At 38.8% G+C, this 24,044-nt stretch overlaps 1 protein-coding gene across 2 annotated transcripts; it reads left to right on the plus strand.

The window, feature by feature from the left end:
* Window positions 1-11,383: 11,383 nt before the first annotated feature.
* On the plus strand, window positions 11,384-23,983 carry LOC131243657 (cell division control protein 2 homolog). Of its 2 annotated transcripts, none has more exons than XM_058243153.1 (9): window positions 11,384-11,578; window positions 13,251-13,286; window positions 13,409-13,593; window positions 15,337-15,457; window positions 20,338-20,511; window positions 21,200-21,363; window positions 21,495-21,582; window positions 21,735-21,788; window positions 23,613-23,983. In XM_058243153.1, exons 1-9 carry the CDS (start codon window positions 11,399-11,401, stop codon window positions 23,700-23,702), a joined length of 1,092 nt encoding a protein of 363 aa, XP_058099136.1. In that variant the 5' UTR covers window positions 11,384-11,398; the 3' UTR covers window positions 23,703-23,983. The 2 variants fall into 2 exon arrangements, with proteins under 2 accessions (XP_058099136.1, XP_058099137.1); XM_058243154.1 differs by having other exon boundaries at window positions 11,443-11,574.
* The last annotated feature ends 61 nt before the right edge of the window (window positions 23,984-24,044 follow it).

Consider the following 24,044-nt stretch of genomic DNA (forward strand, 5'->3'; position numbering starts at 1 on the left):
CACGTGTGACTTAATGAGTTTAATACTTTGCTTTTCGTACATGTCATATTTAGGTTGTGCACTGTCTAAAGAATGGCCCATTGGCCATATCTCTGACCGTGTGCCATCCGTCCTAGGAGTGCACATGGAACCGGTAGAATTGGTAAACCGGATCAGAATCAGTTTGGTCCGGTTCTAAAGTGTACCGGTTCCGGTTCTGAAAATCAAAGAACTGATTAGTTCGGTTTGGTTCTTCATTTGGGAGTATGTAGAACTGAACTGAACTGTGAATCGAATCGAAGAACCGAATCGTCGAACTAAACTAGGAACCGAATCAGGATTGGACCATATATTTCAAAAAAAAAAAAAAACTTTCTTCTTCTTCTCCTCTCTCTCTCTCTCTCTCTCTCTCTCTCTCTCTCTCACCCACTGGACAGCCACCTTCCGCCCACCGGCCAGGAAGCCACCGCCCCAATGATCCTCTCTCTCAGTCACTGCGAGCCTGCGACGCGGCCTCTCTCTCTCTCTCTCTCTCTCTCTCTCTCTCTCTCTCTCTCTCTCCCGGAACTATAAAACCGATCCGAAACCGAACCAGTTTTAACAATCCGATTCCAGTTCCAGTTCGGTTCTAGGGTACTAACAATCCAGTTCCGATTTTCCTAGAACCATTAGGAACGGTTCGGTTCCAGTTTCACCCTAGAACTAGACTGAACCAACCTATGTGCACCCCTAATCCATCCCTGACATGCAGTGCATCCCTGCAGTCTTAATCTCTGTTGGGCCAACATGATGACATGATGTATGTGTTATATCCACTCCATTTATTACGAGCTCATTTTAGGGCATGAGCTCAAGCATTAAGTAGATCCAAACCTCAAGTGGAGCACACCACAGGAAACAAGGGGGATTAAACACCCAACATTAAAAATTTCTTAGAGCCTAAGAAGTTTTAGGAGTCACTTGGTACCATGGTTTTAGGGGGATTTGAAATTCCCTAAAATGTTTGGCACCATAAAGTAATTGGGGGGTTTCAAATACATAAATTTCAAATCCCCTCAAAGAAGTGGTTTGAAATCCAAGGTGTAACCTAGGAGCCTAGGATTACATCTAAAATCCTTCCAACGGTCTCATGAGTAACATGTGTGTCACTAGGCTATTAATCTATTAGGGCACATAGCCCATTGATGATATACAAAAACAATCAAATTATCAACTACATCACTATAATTACTTTAATATGATAATCTGTCGTCCAAATATTATCCATGTAAATCAATTGTTAAAAAATGTTGGTTAGTCACTTGGATGTGATCTTGTGCTTATGGCCCATTCAAAACTTGGAATTTTATCATTTTTTAGCATAATATATGTTTGAACGGGCTTATTACAACCATTGTATTAAACATGACATATCTACACTAATTAGAGATATTAAAATTAATTTAATAATTAAATTTAAACCCCATAAATATATGTATAGGTACTTTTGGATTACATAGGATTCTAAACCTAGGGTGCCAAACACAAGAAGAGGATTTTAAATCCAGGGGGTTCTGAATCCAGGGTTCCCGCCTAGCCCTTAAGTCAAGGGGATGTTTGTGTTTTCCCTTTGTTCAGTCGAAATGGGAGGGGATTAGGTGAGACTTTGGCCTCACCCAAGATGGTGTGGCCATTACTGTGGGGCCCACCTTAATGTGCGTATTCTATATCCATATGTCTATCAAATTTTTTTCTAATCATTTTAGAGCATTATCCAAAAAAAGAAGCAAATTGAATTAGTAGGTGGACCATGCCATGGGAAACAGGGGTGATTGACCATTAACTGGCTACAAAACTTTTAAACTAAGCTGGTCTCTCTCTTTCTTGTGTGTGTTTGTGTCTATATATATATATATATATATATATATATATATATAATAATGATCTTGTGTGAATCATACCGCAATGAATTTATGTACGAGCCTTTATGTAAGCCGTAAGATGAGGAGGGCGGCTAAGATTCAGCTGCATTGAGAGAGAGAGAATCATTTGAAAAAAAAAAAAAAAAACTCTCTCCCCCACTCATGGAGAGACTCTTTGAATTGTAAGTGAATTTCATGCAAAGTCATTTGTTGAAAGATCCTGTGCAAGGATTCTGTGTGGGGCCACTATGATGGTTGTGATAAATCCAACCCGTCCATCCATTTTTTGAAATCATTTTAGGACATGCGACAAAAAATGAGGAGGATCCAAAACTTAAATAGGCCACATGAGAGGAAATGTGGCTACAAAAGTTTTGTATCGATTTAAGTTCTCAGTGTTTTCATTTCATCTCAGTGAAAATGACTTTATAAACGGTTTGGATGGAATATAAACATCAAGGTAGAGCCTAGGACGGTTTCAACGGTAAGTATTCATTTCCCCGATGTTTCATCTCGTATGGCCCACTTGAGTCTTGGATCCTCCTCATTTTTGGTAAAATATCCTAAAATGATATCTAAAAAGGAATGGACTGGTTAGATTTCACACAAACATCACAGTGGGCCACACAGAATCCTTGCTCAGGATCTTCATGGGAAAAGATTTAGGAGAAAATCTGCGGCCTCTGGAGTTGGAAAACGGATTGGCTACTCCCTTGCTACTAGCTAATGGCGGGTGGTCGGTGCTATGTGGGCCCCACCATGATGTATGTGTTTCATCTATGTCATCTATCTGTTTTTCTAGATCATTTTATGATATGAGACCAAAAATTGGGTATATCACAATCTGAAGTAAACCACGTTATACCAAACAGTGTTGAATGGACGTCGACCATTTAAAATTTTTTGGGGGCCATAAAAGTTTTGGATCAAGCTGATCTTGTTTTTCCCTTCATATGGGTTTGTATGACCTAATCAACAGTTTGGATGTCAAATAAACAGTACAGTGGGGCCTAAGGATGATTTTACTGGTGGATCTTATCAACCAATTGGACGGCAAATAAATTATATAAAAACATTAAGGCACCAGGCGTACGGCAAACAAACACTACGGAAACATTAACGTGCGCCGTTAGAAGTTCAGTCACCACTGTTTCCTCTGCTATGGTATACTTGATAATTGGGTCTGGTTCATTTTTTATATAATGCCATTAAATGATCCGAAAAAACAGATGGCCAAGGTAGATACATAATACACACATCAAGGTGGGCCCCACAGTAAGGGCCGCACGATATAAGGTGAGTAGCGAGACTGCTACTGAAGTGACGTCACCATTCTGTGGACCCCACCATGATGTATGTTTTGTATCCACGCCGTCCATCCGTCTGGTGAGATAATTTAGTGTAAGATCCAAAGAATGAGTCACATTCCAAGCTCCAATGGACCCCACCAAAAAAACAGTGGGGAGAGTGACGCCACCATTAAAAACTTCTAAAGGCCACAAAAGTTTTCGATCAAGCTGATATTTTTTATTTTTTTTTAAAACCTTTTTTAATGTCTTTTCTAACTTTTGAACAGGTTGGATTTCGAAAAAACATCCTGGTGGGCCTTAGGAAGGTTTTAACGGTGTGCATCAACCTTCCCACTGTTTTATGTGGTGTGGTCCATTGAAGCTTTGGATCTGCCTCATTCTCTAACGGGCGCTTTAAGAAGGTTTCAATGGTCGACAGCAATATCTCCACTGTTTCCTGTGGTGTGGTCCACCTGAGATTTGAATCTCCCATCGTGTTTGCGCTCATGCCCTAACATGAGCTGGCGAAAATGATCTACAAGTCAGATATACACATGCATCATCACGGCCCACACAAAGCATAGTGCTGCAGTACCATGAGCTTACCGTACTCCACCAAATTTCTCGCTAATCTGTTGCATGTGAAGGAAATCTGAGCCGTTAAAATAGTTTTCCTTATCATGGATTTCCTGGGGTGAAATTCAGACCGGTCCACCTACTGATCTTATCGGTCTCACTTTCGAGAAAGATGATCTTCACAGTGGAAATTATCATTTTCGTGGTACCGATTTCCTAGAGAAGTAGCATTCTGGTGGGGAAAGGTGGTACGCACCACGAAGTGACCCTTGCCTGGAGGTGATCAGAACTCTTTTTAAAGGTCGAAGGAAAGCGTACTTTGAATATTTCAATTTTCAGGAACTAAAAACGCCGGCGTAATTTGCGTTACTATCACGTTGGGTTGTCACTTTTTTTAAAAAAACTCAGCGGCAAAGACGCTACGTATATAAGATCCACACTGTACATCGGGTATATCACCCCGTGTTTCATTTCAATCGCAACAATCAGGCTAATTCAATACTTCGGTGGGCCACACCATAGGGAACAATATAAAATTACACCTAAAGCCTCTAAATTCACATGGCATGGCCTACAATAGTTTTTGAATGGTACAGATGAATGGATTGAATGACATAAAAACACGATGGTGGATCCTACGCAAAGGTAGTGGTAGAAATGCACATCCCACCTGTTCTGTATGGTGCGGCCTACCTGAGTTTTGGATCATCGTGACGCTTGGATTCCAAAGTGAACATGAGGCAACTCACTTGATGAACGGAGTGGATCTCATAATAGTTACACCCACGTGGCACTTTGTTGGCCAAACTGACGCCTACAGCGTACGTACGCGAGCCACGCTAGCGCGATCCTTCCATAGAGCTACTTGCTAATTACACGCTCCGCACAGGTGACCAAGTTCACACATGTACTAGAGCCTGGCCGTTCATCAGGTATGACTGGGTGTTAGGCTGGTCCACTGATCATGTGGGCCCACATATTCATAGTTTCTGTATGTGGGACCTTTAGGGGTCGTTTGGCACCATGGATTTGGGGGATTTCAAATCCTCTGCTTGTTTGGCATCATAAGTAACAGGGGTTTCTCTCAAAGAGGGAATTTGAAATCCACATTTAGAGCTTGGATTATATTTAAAATCCTTCTAACAGTTGCCTGTGTAATATGTGTGTCACTGGAGTATTAAACTATTGGGCAGATGGCCTACTAATGATATTCCAAAATAACTAGATTATCAATTGCACCGGTGTAAATTACTTTAACATGTTGATCAGCGCCGTCTAAACATTGTCCATTTAAATAAACAGTTAAAAATCGTTAGTTAGTCACTCGGACATGATCTTGCGATTGTGGTTCATCCGTGACTTGGAATTTCATCATTTTCAGGCGAAGTATATATTTCAGCAGGTTTATTACAACCATTATGTCAAACATTACATACGTTCACTAATTAGAGATATTAAAATTGATTTAGTAATTAAATTCAAACCCCTTTAAATATACCATGCATAGCTACTTTTGGATTAAAGTTAATTCCCAAGGGTGCCAAACATGGAGGATTTCAAATCCAGGAGGTTTTGAATTTAGAGGGTTCTGAATCCACACTCCCAAACGGGCCCTAAAGTAACTGAGGATTTCAAATCCAAGGGGTTTCAAATCCCCTCAAAGAAAGGGTTTGAAATTCACGGTGAGAGCTTGGATTACATCTAAAATCCTTCAAAGAGTTGCATGTGTAACATATATGTCACCGGACTATTACTATTATTCTATTGGGCACATGACTCACTAATGATATCCCAAAACAATTAGATTATCAATTGCATCATTATAATTACTTTAATATGATTCTCAGCACTGTCCAAACATTGTTCATGTAAATCAACAATTAAAAATCGTTGGTTAGTTACTCGAACATGATTTTATACCCGTGGCCCATTCGAGACTTGGAATTTCATCATTTTCGGGCAAAACATATATTTCAGCAGGCCTATTTCAACCATTGTGTTAAACATTACATACGTTCACTAATTAGAGATGTTAAAGTTGATTTACTAATTAAATTCAAGCCTCTATAAATATAACATGCATAGCTTCTTTTGGATTAAAGTTGATTCCCAATCCAAGGTGCCAAAAACAATAGGAGGCTTTTAAATATAGAGAGTCCCAAATCCACACTCCCAAATGGGCCTTTAGATCTCTCTTTTAAGTCCTTGGAAGTAATTTGATATTTTAGTTGAGTGAGAGGGACTCGATTAAATATATTGTCCTTGCTTATGAGGATTTGATTGGACGACATACTACTGTTAGAGATGAGTCTATATAATTACACACCATCTAATTCAAGTCTATCAAATATTAAACTTGATCAGAAGCACTTAAAAATGAAATTTATAATGTATATTCATTCAAATTAAGCCAATTAAATCATGTAAACCACTATTGTCAATGTAATATATAACTCATGTTTTCTGCACATTAATCCTCACTTTTTATTCAAGAATGCCAAAGTAAGAACATTGGATATTTTCATCATTGCCTGGCCAATAAATGTATTGTATGCCTCAACCAATGCCAAGTGACAAACCACCATGTGTGCATGTACGGTGTGGGACCCATAGTTAAAAATAAAAAGTCCCAGCATAAAATGATAAATTTATCCTTCTACTCACATGACATCTTTCAGCCGTACTGTGTCTCCAATAAATACTCGCCGTTCTGGCAGTTAGGTAGTTAAACAAGCGTGAATTTCAACAATGCAGATTAAGTTTTGCTCCCACTTGATCCAAGTTCTCCTTGTGGATGACATGGCAGGATTTGATTAGATGTTAAGTCATTGTCGAAAAAGACCAGTACTTGAGGTGAGGGCAATTCTCAATTCATGTCTAATTTAGCTCATCATACATCCAAGCTAAGCATGCAAGATTTAAATGAATTAATTTAAATTACTTATATCCATGGTGTGTTGTAATGGTCATTATGGGACCGTAAAAGCCATTACATAGAAGGTGATAATGACAACCGTTATATGTTGTGGGATCATAATGGTTGTTACGAAAGTAAAGGCTACGGTAACTTCATAACAACATATTACAAGGTCAATATAGGATTTTCAGATTATTTTTTCTTCAATAAAGAAAAAAGAGACTGTAAGGGCTGTTATAAGAGCTATAATTAGTATTTTAAAGGTACCTGTATGACACATGTACAACTTTAAATAATATTGAAGTGCTTGCCTATTATCTATCACACTGCCAGAGTATATAAGTTCTCCCCACATTTCATGTGGCCGAGTCACGAGTGTCAGCCTTTTATTGTGGTCCTTGTAATGGCAGAAACTGTGGTCCTTGTAATGCCACAGGAAACAAAGGCTCATCTTGATCATTGATCTGGCCCTCGACAATGGATTTTAACTGATAGTGGGCCCGGCCTACCTTGTGCATGAGAATGTAATGAAAGAAGCTTCTTACAGAGTAATGAATACGGATAGTAAAGATCACGTAGAATTTCTTACCTTATAATGTGTAAATCTGGCTCGCCATCCTCAATGGGCCCACCTTTCTTTCAATGTGCCCATTTTTGGATGCCCTTAATCTGATGGTTCAATTCATTCAATCATAGTGATTTTGGGGCTGTGTAGACAGTCCTATCAAAGGCCGCTGGCGATCATAGGTGGGCCTTCTTCCTCACTAGCAAAATGTTTATCTCTCACCGGGGAGACCGTGCGGTCCAGCTAGAAGAATTGTTATATGGTAGAGCCATTTCTAACATGTGGAAGGTGAGCCTAACCTGGCTTTGAACCTATTGGCATGGCCTATCGGCCGGGCTTCATCTCTTGTGCATGGCTCGATCAGTTTTTTGGGTTAGGCTTGTAAGAATCTCATAAGATGGGTCTTATTGATCAATGGTCTGGATTGTCCTAAAAGTTGGATAACATGATTGGGTGTACTAGTGGGCCCCATAAGTTGTGACACATCCAGAAATTCATGCAAGGGTAGAGTGCTACAACTGTGATACACACACAATGTTTAGAGGAATTAGGATTATCAATTCGCGTGGAGCCTTGGGGAAAAGAGTTTTGATAGGTTTCAAACTCCCCATCCCTCTAACCTATATTAATAAGGTTGGGTCCCCAATCCAACACCACTAATAGAAGCTTAAGCCCATCTTATCTTCTTTAAAGGGTGTAAGGAAAGGAAGACCTTAGCGTTCTGCTTTCATGGCAATGACATCACAACAAGGTAAGCCATCTATTCCTTCATATCTCCATCCAGTGCACAATGCAACAATGTAAGCCTTCTATTCCTTCATCTCTTCATATCCAATGCACAACAAGGTCCTTCGCCATTCCACATTATTAGATCTAACAAAGCCTGGACTTAAGTCATTTTAGCTCAACTTGATCTAACCACGCACGACCCAACTTAATTTTATGTGTTATATCTTACAAATATGTTAATCCTTAGGCAATTATTTATCTCGAATGTGGACCATTAGCTTCATTCCTCTAAAATGTGTCTTTTTTTTCTTTTTTTTTTTTGTTCATGCATGGCCCACTTGATAAATGAATAAATTAGAAATTTTAGGGAAAAAATAAAATGTACCAAATTTTGGGTTGGGCTGAGTTGGATCAAGTTGGGTCCACACATTAAATTAGTCCTTTGAGCTTGCTATTCTAGGCCCATGCCACGCTTAGATTGGACTCAAGCCTAATGGGTTTTAAGCGTCCAATTAGGCCCAACCCCAGCCCATTGACACCCCTAATGATGGAGTGATTAGAAAATCAGGTCCCCTCATGCAGGCGTTGGCGTGAATAGTTTATTTATCTAAAGTCATTCCTATTAGACAATCTTATACATTTAATATTGGACCATTAAAGTAAAGATAGACAAGAAAAACCATTAATATTTAAATATGCAATAGGATTGTTTCATAAATTTTATTTTTTAAAATGTAAGCCATCCATTGGTGCCATGTGTGTACTTGATCGGTACATTACCCTACCACAAAGTCCTAATAGATGGCTTTGAATAGTTTGTCCAACTCTACCACATGTCTCTCTTTCCACCATTTGAATAAAATTTTCTAGGTGGGGCTTTTTAAATTCTCATATTCAAATGGATGTTAATGAGTACACTTTGGTTTGAATGAATTAATAATAGTCTTTTGTTTAGGTAGGTCAGATTTATATTGAATTTATATATATAAAAAAAGAAAGTTTAAATGGTAAACTCTACTCATGAACCAAAAGGCCTCAATGTTGAAACACCCTATCTACTATTTAGCTACGGTCTCAGAAAAAAAAAACAAATAAATAAATAAATAATCCCATGGTCTAAGTTGAATGTCCATGTGCAGGTCACTTTATCAGTATACCATAGAATATGTTCACAATTACTGTGGCACGGATCCAACTAGGGAGCAAATTGGTTATTACCCTCACCATAACCTAGGACGGACGGTCCTAATAGGGGATCTATGGGGCTCACCTTGATGTATGCATTTTATCTATGCCACCCAATCATTTTGACAGATCATTTTAGGGCATAAGCCTACAAAGGACGGAGATGTAAGGCTCAAGTGAACCACACCACAAGAAACAATGGGGATAGAATGTCCACCATTGTAATCCTCGTGAGGGCCACGGAAGTTTTGGATCAAGATGATATATATGTTCTCCCTTTTATCCATGTTTGTCTAAACTTGTGAATAAGTTAGATGTCAAATAAACATCACCGTGGGCCCTAGGAATGTTTCAATGGTGGGGTCATTAGAACCACTGCTTCTTATTATGTGGTCCACTCAAGGCTTTGATATGATTCCTTTTGAGCTCATGCCCTAAAATGATCTGCAAAATGGATGGACGGCCTAGATAAAAGCCATACATTAGGCCTCACTGAATTCCTACTAGCACAGTTCCTATCCAGGTAGGTCATGTGGGCTAGTACCTAACCAGCACCCCAACTAAGTGGGTGCTTGTAAAAGAATGAAGGTAAAATATTATCATTATATTTTTACTTTATAAAATTATTATTTTTATAATGAGCACCGGTGAAACAAACAATGTAACAAAATTATCATCACAAGATAGAGGCATCCTTGGGCTAGGCACAAGTTTGAAAAGTCAAATTTTTGAATAGGCATAGCCCTGTGGCACAACTAAACAATTCAAAATCCACTCCAAGATGTACCCAGGCTCAACCCATTAACACCTGATCCATAGCTCAAGTGGTAGACTGAGATAAAGATATCCCGTTTCAACATTGAGATCTTGGTATCGATTCCTTGGTGGGGTGGCTAACAGTGAAGAGTACAGTGTCAAGTGACAGTGGCTTTTACCAACAAGCTAACAAAAAAACAAAAAAACCTTAATCATAATCAATTATTAGTGATGTGAGTAGATAGAGACAACTCATTTACTATTCCATGTGTCCTAAAAAAAAATATATTGTATATAGATCACAGAATACAACACACAATAGTTGTTAAACACCCACCATTAAAACTTTAAAAGGTCTACAATAATATTTTATTTACCATCTAACTTGTTGATAAGGTTACAAAGACCCTAACAAAAGTAAAACAACGTGTAGCTGCTTGATTTAAAACTTTTGTGATTTATAAGAAACATTTAATGGTGGGAATTCAATTCATACTGTGTTATCCATTTGAGATTTGTATCTATTTCATTTATGGACCATGTTCCGAAAGTAAATTAGAAAAACAGATGGATAGGGCAGATACACAATGAGGTGCGTCCCATGGTGGGTCATGGCTACTCTGCGTCTGCTGATGAATGATCCAGGCATCGTTCGCGTGTGAACTAAGCATGAATCTTCTAATACATTTTTCTCCCAGTCGCCGACGCAAGACTACTATCTTTTGATTTTAGCTGAAAAACGGATGAGATCAGCAGTGCATAATACAGAAGACAATCAATACAAAGAATCCGATCATTCTATCTTCCCTCATTTCCTTCCCCCCGGAAGAAATTCTTTACTGCATCCAGTGCAGAGCTTGCTTGAAATATGGGCTATTCTCCCTCGGTAATAAATGTTACGGTGATTTGGCCGTCGAGAGATTGAAGTGACATCCATCATTTTAAACGGGAACGGATTGGCTACTCCCCTGACACCAGCCCAGTGGCTGGTGGTCGGTGATCTGTGGGCCCTACCATCACTTATATATTTCATCCATTCCGTTCATCCATTTTTAAAGATGATTTTAGCATTTCATTTCAAAAATGAGAGGGATAAATTCTCAGGTGGACCACACCACATGAAAACAATAGTGATTGGATATCCATCATTTAAATCCTACTAAGGCCCACTGTACTGTTTATTTGACATCCAATCTGTTGATTAGATCATAAAGACCCAGATGAATGGAAAAAACAATTATCAGCTTGATCCAATACTTTTATGGCCTCAAAAAGTTTTTAATGGTTGAAGTTCATTCAACACTTTTTCCTATAATGTCCGTTTCCGTTTTAAACACCCATTGACCTAATCATCAGGCAAATCCATCCGTTGGAAAAAAACGAAAGGAAGATCAGCAAAGAAAAATGGTAAGAATGGGCTATATTCATTATGTATAGTTACCACACCTAATGAATGGATAAGATCACACGTACTTATTCTATGTTGGCACGTGTGTGGCGAATGGCCTCAAGAATCCCTGACTGCGCGAATGCCTCGACATTGCACGTATATAATTCTGCAGCCTCACTCCACAGCAGCAGAGCTGAGAGAGAGGAAGGAGTTCTCTCTCTCTCCGCCTTCTCTCTTTTCATCGCAGGCAATCGAAGAAGCGAATTATTCTACACCTGGATTTCTAGGTCCGTACATTTCTAGCTCTCTGTCTCCCTCATCGATTTGATCATTTCCTCGCATTTTCTTCCATGCATTTGATGATTTCGATCTTCTTCTCTCCATCTTCTGTTTGTATGCTTGGTTGCTGCATGCGGATCTTCAAACATCATTTCTCCTGCAAAAATTCGTTCGTCCTAGGGGATTTTCTCCATTTATTCAGATTTCAGGGTGTCTTGATGCTCTTTTTTCGCTTACAACGTTTTCTCTGTGATCTGATCTTTGGTTTGGACTCGGATTTTGGAATGTTGCGGCGTTTTCCGGCTTTTGAATGGTTTTGATTATGATCGATCTCTGCTTGAATGGGGATCGTCGGAGATTTGGCCTACTGCGGATGATTGAAGTCTAATGTTAAGGATCTTTGGGGTTTTATGACGATTTCTTTGATATTCTCATGGATGAAAGAAATCCACATCGTTTTTGGATTTTTGGTGGTTTTTTGCGGATTTGTTGTTGTGTGTTCGTGTTGATTTTTGCATTTTCCATGTTCATTTCTGGGAAAAGTTTTGTGCCCTTGATAGATATAGAAACTCGGGGGATTGGAATCCTCTATAAGACTTGTTTTACGCATCCTCTACCAGGCTTGTTTTACTCATCGCATAAAACACCTAACCTCTGTGGGGCCCACCATGTTGTCTGTGTGACATCCACTCCGTCCATCAGATTTATTCCTCATTGTTAGGTTCCGGGGCCGAAAATCATCTAAAGTCACAGTTCAGGTGGGCCACACCACTGGGAACAATGGAGATGGGATGCTGGCCATAGGTTTGTGTGTGGGGCTGTCACGATGCTTTCATCAAACCTGTTAATCAAGTGTGACTCACCAGGATGAAGTGAATATACAAAAGTTACCCTCATCCAATACTCAGGTGGGCCACACCTTGTGAACTTAGAGGTTGTAGGCCCTATTTTACATCGTTCCCATATAAGTTTTTTTATAAAAAAAATCCGGATGGTCTTCTGTATGTACAGTGAAATATAAGGGAAATCACCTGATTGATGGTGTGGATTTCACAAGCACAACATGGTGAACCCATAGATCTTGGATATTTTATGCACTGGGTAAAACCGGTGCTGTAGATGATTCAGGTCCAAAACTTGGGTTCTTTTCCTAGAATCTTATGGGTGGCAATTTGGACGATATCGGCCCATTCATCAGGTGGCCCCTATTGCATAGGATTGGTAGTTGAACATCATGCTGGTCTTGTGATTTTAACCATTCAATCTGTGGCCAAGAGAAACAGATTCTAAAAGGCAAAAATAAGTCATTGGTTTTGACTCTGGAGCAATGGGCACTCCACAGTAGACCCTTGCGATGAAAGGTGAACTATTGCGATCATATTAGCATGTGTCATGTGTACTTTTTTTAAGGTTAAAAAAGTTTCTTTGTGTCCTTGTTTTCAATTACACGTTTTGTCTATCTTACCATATTAAGTGTGTTTCATTTGAGATTTTCGTGAATGGTGTCATTTTCTTCTTTCATTTGACCAAATGCATGGAAAATGTTTATCTATAGTATCTGTTCGTATGTTTTTTTTTTTGTGGCTTGATTTTCATGTTTATTTTGGTTGAAGAAGAGTTTTGGTCCTGCTATATTGATTGAAGCTCCTTCTGACACTGTTGCCTTTGTAATGCCTGTCTCTAGATTTTTACTCTGTCCCACGAGTTGGATATGGACCAGGTAAACGATATGAGATTTTTTGCCCGTGTTGATTTATGTGTTGTATTTTGTTATATGGGAATCTTGTGAGGTTTCAGAGAGTTTTGTTGCTTACTGCTTAGTAATGTCTTCAACATTGGCAGTATGAGAAGGTGGAGAAGATTGGAGAAGGAACTTATGGTGTTGTCTACAAGGCACGTGACCGTACAACCAATGAGACGATAGCTCTCAAGAAGATCCGCTTGGAGCAGGAAGATGAGGGAGTTCCAAGCACAGCCATTAGAGAGATTTCCCTTTTGAAGGAAATGCAGCATGGCAATATAGTCAGGTCCTACCTGGAACCTCTATACTACTTTGTTTTATACAAGCAGTGTTTGAAGTATCGGTATTGCTGCAAGTTTCGCTGGCTGGTGATACGGAAACTATATTGATATTGCTGATAACCAAAATTGCGGGGAAACGTGGGGAAAATGGTGGAATTTTTCAGTGAAACTTCAAGAGATGCTAAAACACACATATTTGCATATTTAGGAATATAAAATTGCAAAAAAATGCATACATGATAAGTTTTCGTTTAACGGGGGCCTAAAAGCACTTGCAGTTATAAGAAATCATTCCAACCATCCCATCCATCCCATCTATCCACCCAACCATCCAACCATCCATCCAAACCATAATCGATATTTCAGAATATTGACAACACACGATATTTCGCCAATAAATCATTGACAATTGGAAACAAAACGAGAGATTATGGTCTCGATATCGTCCATGTTGCAATAATGATAATATCGCGATATTATCGTTGACAAATTGAACACTGCTTACAACCATGCACCTATTAAAAAAAATTAAATGAAAAGTTTTTTAATAAATAGATTTTTGGCAATATTATTGAAATATTGTAGATACACTGTGATACGATACCTGGAATTTACACAGTTCAAAATATTGGTGATACATTAGCAATATCAATACACTGGCAGTACAAGCGATACCAATAATTTACACAGTAAAAAATATTATGGATACATTGGTGATACTTAGCGAGACATCGCTAATACCTAGAATTTCTGATACTACCAATGTTATCGGTATTGCTTCCAGTGTTATCGGTATCGCTGAGCTGGAAATAGAGATAATATCGAGGATATTTTGATAATATTGGCGATAATTCAAACAATGCAAGTGATGCAAATTTTGTTCTTCTTCCACTGTTACCGTTCTTTGTATCCAAGTTTCATCATTCCATCAGTCATACTGTTTCACAGCTAAACATGGAGATGGAAAAATAAAAAAGGAAGAAAAATAAGAAACAACAGGCCGCTGACTCATAGAGTTGCCTATATACTTGTCTGCTCATCCTATTTCATGCTATCATCATGGCTCAAGATATTATAAATACAAAGGGGATGTGGAGGGCGACAACTTGTGATTTTCTCATCTTATAACGTCAATATCCAGCTCATCCTATAAAATGAAGGTGTTGCTTCATTTAAACTTGTTTGGAAATGTAGGCAGTTGACCCTTACACCATTACAGCTCTTATTTCATTCTTTTGTCGTGGTGCTTTTTGTTACACCATTAATACCATATACATATATGAGCAGTTATTTTTGTCAAGTTTCAAAATATCGTAACGGTGTAGTAGCTGGCTCCGAAACCAGCAGGTTACATGATATACACTACATATTCACTGCTGTTTGAACTTTGCATGATTAGTGTCATATTGCAGATACACCTTCTACCTAAGGTGCATCCATTTTCTTCTTCGCAAAGTATTATCTTTTATGGAAACTTAAAGATAGATGACATGGTATTTAATGAAAAAATGAGATGATTTTTAATTATACATAGCTTCTTGTCTTTGTTTGGAACATGATTCATGTAGCGGATGGCCCGACCCTAATTAATTGGGATGAGGCTTAGATAATGATGATGATGATGATATTCTTGTCTTTGTTTATTAGTTTTGGTACTTTGGTTCACTTTTCTTGGACTCTGCCAGTTTGGAGATTGATCACTTTGCATGTTCCTGAACTATTTCCGTTGGTTGTTTTGCATTTGACAGGTTGCAAGATGTAGTGCACAGTGAGAAGCGCTTGTATTTGGTTTTTGAGTATCTGGATCTGGATTTGAAGAAGCACATGGATTCTTGTCCAGATTTTGCCAAGAATCCACGCTTAATAAAAGTAGGTGAGATCTTTCCCTTCCTTTGAAGATCCATCCATGCTCTGTAAAAGATTTTTTTTAATGGCCTTTATAAAATATTGATGATAGGATCTGCAAAATTATCAAAATAAAAAAAAATAAAAAAAATTGATATGATCTGCAAATTCAAATAGGTCCTAGCGTTCAAATTTTCTTGCAGGTAGACTTCGGTACCTTTTTGTATGGAAACCTTGCATAATAAATTTTTTCTCACATCTCCTCTTCCATGGGATGTATTTGAGACAATGAAATTATGTCTTTTGGGTAACTGTTTACCGATCCCCAACATTTTGATGGGTACATAATTTATTTTGATGTCTATATACTTTATTTATCCTTACACTGAAGATGCATGCATAAAAAAGGCTCTAATAAATTCGCGATGGTAGAAAACTAATAGTTTTTTCATTAGCGTATGCATATGCACCTCCGGGAGGGCAAGAAGAAAGTATTAGAAGACAGTTCCAGAAAATCTTTGGTTGAGCTAATGGAAGGATTGCCAGGTGGGGAAAGGGTTTCTATAAGTGGAGACATAAACGGGAATGTAGGGAAGGATAAGGTGTATGGCATGGCAAATGAGGAACATCAATCTGGGGAAATAACGAGTTGGGAGAGTGAATTCTTGATTTTGCAATGACTGACCGTGGTGATAATGAAATCTTATTTTAATAAGAGAGGAGCATGTGGTGACTTTTTAAGAGCGGACCATACTTATCTTTAATAAAAAATTCTTGTTAAGGAGGATGGAGGTCAACATGCAAGGACTATAGCGTTATGCAAGGTGGACCTTGATTCCGCAACATAGACTAGCGGCCTTAGACATGTTCAGAGCAGGAAAAGTGGAGGCGAAAGCGAAAGTCTCCTGGGATGAAGATGTTGAAAGTGGAACTTAAGAAGAGATGGGTCGCTGTTGTTTGAGAGAAACTGATGGGAGGAATGTGGAATCTTGAAGCAGAGGCTAGGGACGTGGGTACAGATAGTTTACTGTATAAAAAGAGTGGAGAGGAATGGCTTCATCTAAAGGGAAAAAAAGGAAGACAATAACATGGTGGTTAGGGATGAGCAGAGGCTAGGGACGTGGGTACAGATAGTTTACTGTATAAAAAGAGTGGAGAGGAATGGCTTCATCTAAAGGGAAAAAAAGGAAGACAATAACATGGTGGTTAGGGATGATGCATAGAAGGCAATTAGCAAAAGGAGGTCCAACTGTAAAGAGTCAGAAAGAAGTCAAAATATTGAAGACCTCCAAATATCTTTAATGACAAAAGTTTAAAGTGGAGAAATCAATCAGTAAGGCGAACTTTAGAGATACGATGAATCTGGTGTGAAGCATGGAGGGGGAAAGAAAGATATCTACAATAGAAATTAGCAAAAGCCAGGGAGGAGTGAAATAGAGACATAAGCCTCATTAAATGTATTAAGGGTGGGGATTATTGGGTCTTGGTGAAAGATGAGGAAATTAGGAAGCCCTGGGCCTATTTGGGTGGGTGGCCTTGTCTGTAATCATTTTGAGGAAGTTCTTTTTGAGTACTCAGGTCCACTCAGGATTATAGATTCAAGTTCGGTGGAAAGTGGCAGCTTCTTTGTAAGCGGGGAAGATGATAGGGGAATTTATGTCTTTTCCCTATCATTTTCAAGGGGGACTCTCCCAATTCCTGGGCTTCATCTAGTGTCCTGTAGAGGCTTGCAGATCTACTAGAGGATGTGTGTGGCCTTCGCAATCACTAGTCAGTTTGATTCATGTCCCTAGAGAACCTATCCATCTGATTGACAGTCTTGTCAAGGCCAGGGGCTGCCTTTGGTGCTGAATATCATGGATAGAAGAAGTGATATCATGAGATAAGTTTTCTTGCCATTAGATTCTGTGTATTTGGATTTGTTTTGACTTGTATTTCAGTATTTATCAGTGTTTGGTTGGTCCTTTTTGGGCTCGAGGCTATTCAAAAAAGAAGAAGAAGAAAGATGGTATGAGACTAGGAATAGATGGAGAGGCTACTTTCAGAGGTTGTTGATGAAGATGTGGGCATGGAAATATAAGCAGGAGGGGGTCTTTACCCTTGGTGGTTTGAGAGCACATGTTTATTAGTGTAGAATTTGGGTAGGGAAGGTAAATGTAACTTTAATGAGGATGAAGAAATGAAAGGCTATGATAATAGAAGTCTGGAATATACTGGGCAAATTTGGATCAGTTAGGATAATTAGTCATTTTTATTAAGATTGCGTGGTTGAAGAAACTACTGAATGAGTGAAGAGAAGCATCAACTACCTATTTATAAGAATAGGGGCGGCAATGGGCTGGGCTGGCCCTAACCCAACCCTGGTCTCATATGCCCTGGCCCCACAGGTCCTGCTTGAAACCAAAAAGAGTTAAACAGTTACAGTTTGAAAAGTCCAATATGATAATTCTTGGGGGATCCTCCATTGGCAACTGCCTCATCATATAAATGGTTTGGATTATTGAAACATCCTCGGATCTAATGGGTGTCGTTAAACTACACATGTATATTGAATGAGAACCACTAACAAGTGTCTTTAAACTGTCCATTTTTTCTATATACTAGTGGCCCACTTGATGACTGGACTCTTGTGTACCTCGCTCATACCGCTCGCGCCTTTGTGGGATCAACCCCAACAGCAAACGGATTGTTCGACTTGATCAATAAACATGTGCTTTAATGGAGCAGGGTTTTGGGCTAGCTATGGAATAGTCTTGTGAACTAGGGACGCCCTTGTTTCAAGTCATTCTTCATTGACCAGATCCAATGGTGCTGGAACGGGTTCTTCAGCTAGCTCTATGTTGTCCGTCCATTGGATTGTTGTGTCCATGGGATTGGGACTAGAAGATTCGCAACTATGTGCGAATGGGAATACGATCTGCTATTGCTTATTATAGGTATGCACTTTATGAATTTGTGAGATATGGATATGGACATGGACATGGACATGCTTGGACCAAACCAATGTTTTAAATATCATTGTCGCGTAATGTATCACACCCTTGGGATACGGATACACATTGGTTATCGTATGGGATATATCAGTTGTATCGCGTAATGTTTCGTTGTTGTTGGAAACATGGGAACATTGGGAAATTGGTCGATTTTTTCAATGAAACTTCATGGATTGTTGAAAAAGACATCAATACACATTTAGAAATTAAAACATTATAAAAAAGTGCACATAATAGGTGTTTCCTTTGTATGGGGTCCTAATATATGCGCTTTTCAATTAAACTGATGCATGTATATTCAAAGTCTATTCACATAATTTATAAACGTAAGAAGACATGTATGGAAACACAAGCATTACAATCAAAAGCAAAAGAAGAATCACTAGATTAGGTTATATACGTGTTTAATTTTGTGTTTGGATACAAAGATTGCAACTGATTTGCGAGAAATTGAGAAATTTCGAATTTTCTCAATTTTCCGCAACTTGACCCATCTCCCCCAAATCTCGAAATCGAAGTTCCAAGTCCATGATTTTTCATGGAAAACATGAAGAATCATAGATTTGTAATCATTTGACACAGGTTTGATGTGATTTACAACAAAAACATGGATCGAAAATCGAAAATGGTCACTAGATCGAATATGTCATCAGCACGACCTTTGCATTTCGTATCGCACAGGTGGGATACAAGATATATCGGTTGATATCGTCGATATTTAAAACACTGGACCGGACTGCATCTCGACACGTAGATATGGTATTTATTGCTGGCCTGGGTGTGGCATGATCCAGACACCTAGCCTAGATTTCAATCCCGAGCTGAGCACTTGGGCCAAGTCTAGAGGCCTAGGTCTGACTAGCCCATTTCCACCACTAAAAAGAACAAAGGAGATGCAAAAAGTTGCACGAGCTATTGGGAGATAAGATTGTGACCATGAAGCTTTGAGAGAGGGTGATGGAACAAAGATTATGACAAGAAATAAGGATATGAAAAGATCAATTTGGCTTCATGCAAGGGAGGTCAATGGTTTTCTAGTGTTTGGGAAGGAAATTTTGGGTGCAATGCTTACAAGTTGTAAACACTTGTACAGGTAAACACCTCTTTTTTCCTTGCAAAACCCCCATTTTTTAAAATTATTATATATGAAAGGATTACACTTGCAATGGCATTATAGAAAACAGAGCATGATGGCTAACAGACAGACACACACGTGCGCTTTTTGTGACCACGTGTGTCCCTTGATGCATTTACAAACTTGTCCTTAATGCATGCCGTTTTGGTTTCACTCTATCCAAGCATTCCTTTAATGCATTTGCAGAGAGGGATAAACACATAATCAGAGTGGTAAGATTACCCACTTTCTGCATGGTAAATACTCCACTTAAAGGCCAAACATGACAAAATGTAAACAGTTTACGAGTGAAACTCATTACAGGTGTTAAGTTTTTTCAACTAAAAATTTTACAAGCTCCAACTGACCCCTACTTGCAAATCCTTTGCCCGTAGACTCTTTACAACTAAAGGATTTTACAGGCATACAAACGACCCCTTGGCAGAAATTCACTGCCTTATTTATAAAACAAAAGTTGCTTCTTCTTTTGGTCCAAATGCCTAGAAATTCAAAGAATGTCTCATGGTCTCCATAGAATTGGAATCATGAAGCTATAGTCAATCTGCCTATGGGTTCAATGAGGAAAAGCTGCAAGCTCCTCCTTTGCTCGTTAGTTATTAACATGTATCAGGATATACTATTTCAATTGATACAAGGTTACATTGGCATCTTTGTAGGGTGCCATAGCCTCTAAGAGTGCTGAACATTTCTTTTTGGTAGTAGCATTATAACTAAAAATAATGATGTAGATACTTGGGTTTGTTACAGTTGTCCAATTTCTTCTGTTTTTATTGCAGACGTTTCTGTATCAGATTCTTCGTGGTATTGCCTACTGCCATTCTCATAGGGTTCTTCACCGAGATTTGAAACCTCAGAATTTGCTGATAGATCGCCGCACTAATGCGCTGAAGCTTGCAGACTTTGGACTAGCCAGAGCATTTGGTATTCCTGTCCGGACATTCACTCATGAGGTATTATTATCTGCACATATTTAACTTCCCTTGATTTGTCTTTCTAATGCTTTTTTTTTTTTCTTTTTAATGCTGGTTTCTTATGTCTTTCAATTATATTACTTGGTAATGTTCTTCTGGAATTTGACCAGTTATTATTTTAATAGCTTGCTGGTGCTTTATAACAAAATTGGGATTCAAAAGCTATCCTTAGAAAGTTAAGGCCTGTTAGGACATATCTTAATCCCCAAATGGAAGCATTCATGCTTCATTTTGACTTTGAATTTGGTACAAGAATGTTCGGGTGGACCAGAAAAATGTCAGTGTAGTGGTCCACCCATGCTGTTCCACCTGTGTTTTGCACCTCAGTTTGTAACTGTGATAACTTTAACTAAGAGTTGATCTCATTCCGCTTGAAAATTTTGGGTCACCGTCCAGCCATCCCTTAGACGTTTTAGTGTCTATCCAGACTGGCCCTTATCCAGCAGACGGAGAAGGGCAATCTTTTTATTATACATGCATGCTCCAAGTGCTTGTGCATGCATAATCAATATGAGTTTACACATTCGTGTGGACTTTGGATGGTTATTCGGAAGGATTTTGTTGGCATTGATGTAGTTCCACTTTTTCTATCTCTTTATGGAAGTTGAACAACTCCCAATTGCAGTTACTATATTCCTTACATGGGTTACTGATAAGCTCTTTTCAGGTGGTTACACTGTGGTACAGGGCACCAGAAATCCTCCTTGGATCCCGACATTACTCTACTCCTGTTGATGTGTGGTCAGTGGGTTGTATTTTTGCTGAAATGGTGAACCAGCGGCCTCTGTTCCCTGGGGATTCTGAAATTGATGAATTATTCAAGATCTTCAGGTGTTGCAGTTATACTGATGCTTTTGTATATATGAGATTAATTTTGTGAGAATGGCTTTGTATGTATAGCTCTGTCACTGGCAGATTTTCTTTACATGTGTTCTCTCTTATTCCTTTTTTTTTGGGTGAAGAGTTATGGGTACGCCGAATGATGAAACGTGGCCCGGGGTGACGTCCTTGCCTGATTTCAAGTCTTCCTTTCCCAAGTGGCCTCCCAAGGTATCAGTGGACAGTTGTTTGTTCCAATAACTAAAATAAGGTTTTCTAATCTATTGAATTAATTGTAATCATATATGAAATAATCAAGATTTCTGTTGGATTGATTCTGAGGGTCTTACAAGAATTTGTCTGTTCTCACTTTTGTTGTGCAGGATTTGGCAACTGTGGTTCCAGATCTTGAACCAGCAGGAATCGATCTTCTTTCTGTAAGTTTTGGTTTTCAGTTATTTTGTTTTCATTTACTTACAAGTAATCTTACATAGACATACACAACTGATAGTTTGTCAAAATAACTTGAAGTATTCTCCAGGTTTGTATGTGCTCTCATGTTTATAGTTTGCTGAATTCCCAGTTCAACACACAATTTCAGTAGAATGCAGGGTTTTATCTTGTTCTTTTTGGAGGATTCAGGCAATATTTTGATTACTTTCTAGCATATCCCAAATATTTCTTGGAAATCATTGAAAATGAACATAGGTAGATGACCTGATCTTTATGGTGTCAAATGTACCCGTTAATCAACATCTATCAGTGACTACCATCTTTTCTTTCCCCTTGAAAAATGTGTATTTTCTATGTGATAGTCCTGAACTTCTTAACAAAGATAGATAAGAAATTCCAAAAGTTCTAGCCCGACTGTTGTGCAATGATAGGGAAGACTGATTCAAGTCTTTCGTTTACAAACGCCATTCCGATTCAGAAGTCGCATCTTGCATATCACAGGATGATTTACTCTTATCATCAATGCCCTAGTTTTTGCCTGTGCTACTTACACTAGCACAGGCAATGGATTGAATACAGCAAGGTTTGGCTCCCTCTACAATGGATCCTCTAGATCTGAAATTCTTAGGATATCCATACTTCAAGAATCAGTGACCATTCATCAGTATAATCATGTAATGATGTTTCCCTGGCAGTACTTGCACACTGGTGTTGTAACTCAACTATCACAGTTCACTTCAAACTCTGAATCACCTGAGGTTTAAAGTTCAAAAGTCAAAACCCCGTGAAGGGGGAAATCCCTAATGCTCTCCGAAAGCAGGGGTCATACAGAAAATGAGGCCTCAGGGGATTGTTGGGATTGATGTGGACTGGTAGTGATCCAGCTAAAACCCTACAAACACTATTTCTAGAGGTTTTGATGTAGCTGCTTTCCAATGGTTGGAACTCAGGAGAGTAATCCTTGGATATCTACTAAATTGGAGCCACGTATTTGTGAATTCATGTTTTGCAGATAATATTTATGGGTTCAATTTCAGTTACGGGATTAATGAAAATCGTCATATTGCTATTTCTAGTTTTGGTAGGTTATGGTGTTGGAGTTGTTTGCTTTGTTCTTTGGTGGCTTCTGACTTGATGTTTGTTCACGGATTCGAGGAATCTTACTGAATGAGAATTTATCACACACAATCCACGCATGTTAACTTTTCACATGGCCAATTTTTCCTGCCAACGTAACACATGAATGGGACATCAGAGCCATGCAAAGTTGGGCCTGACCATGAAGATCACACTCTGCGAAAATCAGGCAGGTCCATGCATCAGGCAGGCCCCACCATTGAAATCCACAGAGAATCAACGGTCTTGATTCAATGTGCAGGTAACTAGTGGATCAGCCTATTTTTTGAATGAGGGAATCTTCATGGCAGGGCCCACCTCTTGCAAGGCTTGCATTGTCAAGAGACATGGTTTTGTTAACAGGATGGATAGCTTTGCATGCGGTCATTTTGCCTTTAGAATTAGGTAAGTTCTTAGTGTTGGTTTTCCCATTTGGTTTCAAATTATAGTTTAGAGGAGTCTTGGGTCCAATATACATAATTCTACATTATTTCTCATCACCTTTGCTTCGGATTTATTTTTCGAGTGAGTTTTTTGTTTTACAGTAAATTCATTGTAACCTTCTAAAAGGGAAATGAAAATTAGTTTCAGAGAACTATAGTTTTGCAGACACACCAGAAAAAGATGCTATTCTGCTCATTTTTTTGAAAGTATTGGTCCGTCATTTATGATTTGTGCTCATTAATTGTCAGAAAATGCTCTGCTTGGAACCGAGCAGAAGAATCACAGCCCGGAATGCACTTGAGCATGAATATTTCAAGGATCTTGGGTTGGTACCATGACTCTCTCTCTCTCTCTCTCTCTCTCTCTCTCTGTATTATATACCTCATGGGTTTGAATGTGTGGTTTTGTTTTGTTTTGTTTTCATTTTTCGGTTGTGGTTTCTGAACTGGTTTGAATGAGAACCAGTGCTTGGGTTTTGCCTCAGTTCAGATTACTAGGGGAGGGAATTCTCTTCTTGAGGAAGATACTGTACAGCTTCCATATTAAGATTGTTTTGAGTGAAACTTCTCTGCTTTCATGCTTCATGAAATGGAATACTTATCATGCTTTCATGCTTTAAGAGTGGAATACTTGTCATGCTTTCATGCTTCATATGCAACCATGTATTGCATCTGAATTGG

Source organism: Magnolia sinica, chromosome 4, assembly GCF_029962835.1.
Source record: "Magnolia sinica isolate HGM2019 chromosome 4, MsV1, whole genome shotgun sequence".
NCBI lineage: Eukaryota > Viridiplantae > Streptophyta > Magnoliopsida > Magnoliales > Magnoliaceae > Magnolia > Magnolia sinica.

Excerpts from the sequence above, each read along its gene's own strand:
- LOC131243657 (XM_058243153.1), top strand. The coding sequence starts at position 11,399 with ATGGCCTCAAGAATCCCTGACTGCGCGAATGCCTCGACATTGCACGTA. Across the intron at positions 11,579-13,250 it reads ACACCTGGATTTCTAGGTCC|ATTTTTACTCTGTCCCACGA; the intron begins GTACATTTCTAG and ends GCCTGTCTCTAG. Across the intron at positions 21,583-21,734 it reads TTCCCAAGTGGCCTCCCAAG|GATTTGGCAACTGTGGTTCC; the intron begins GTATCAGTGGAC and ends TTTGTTGTGCAG.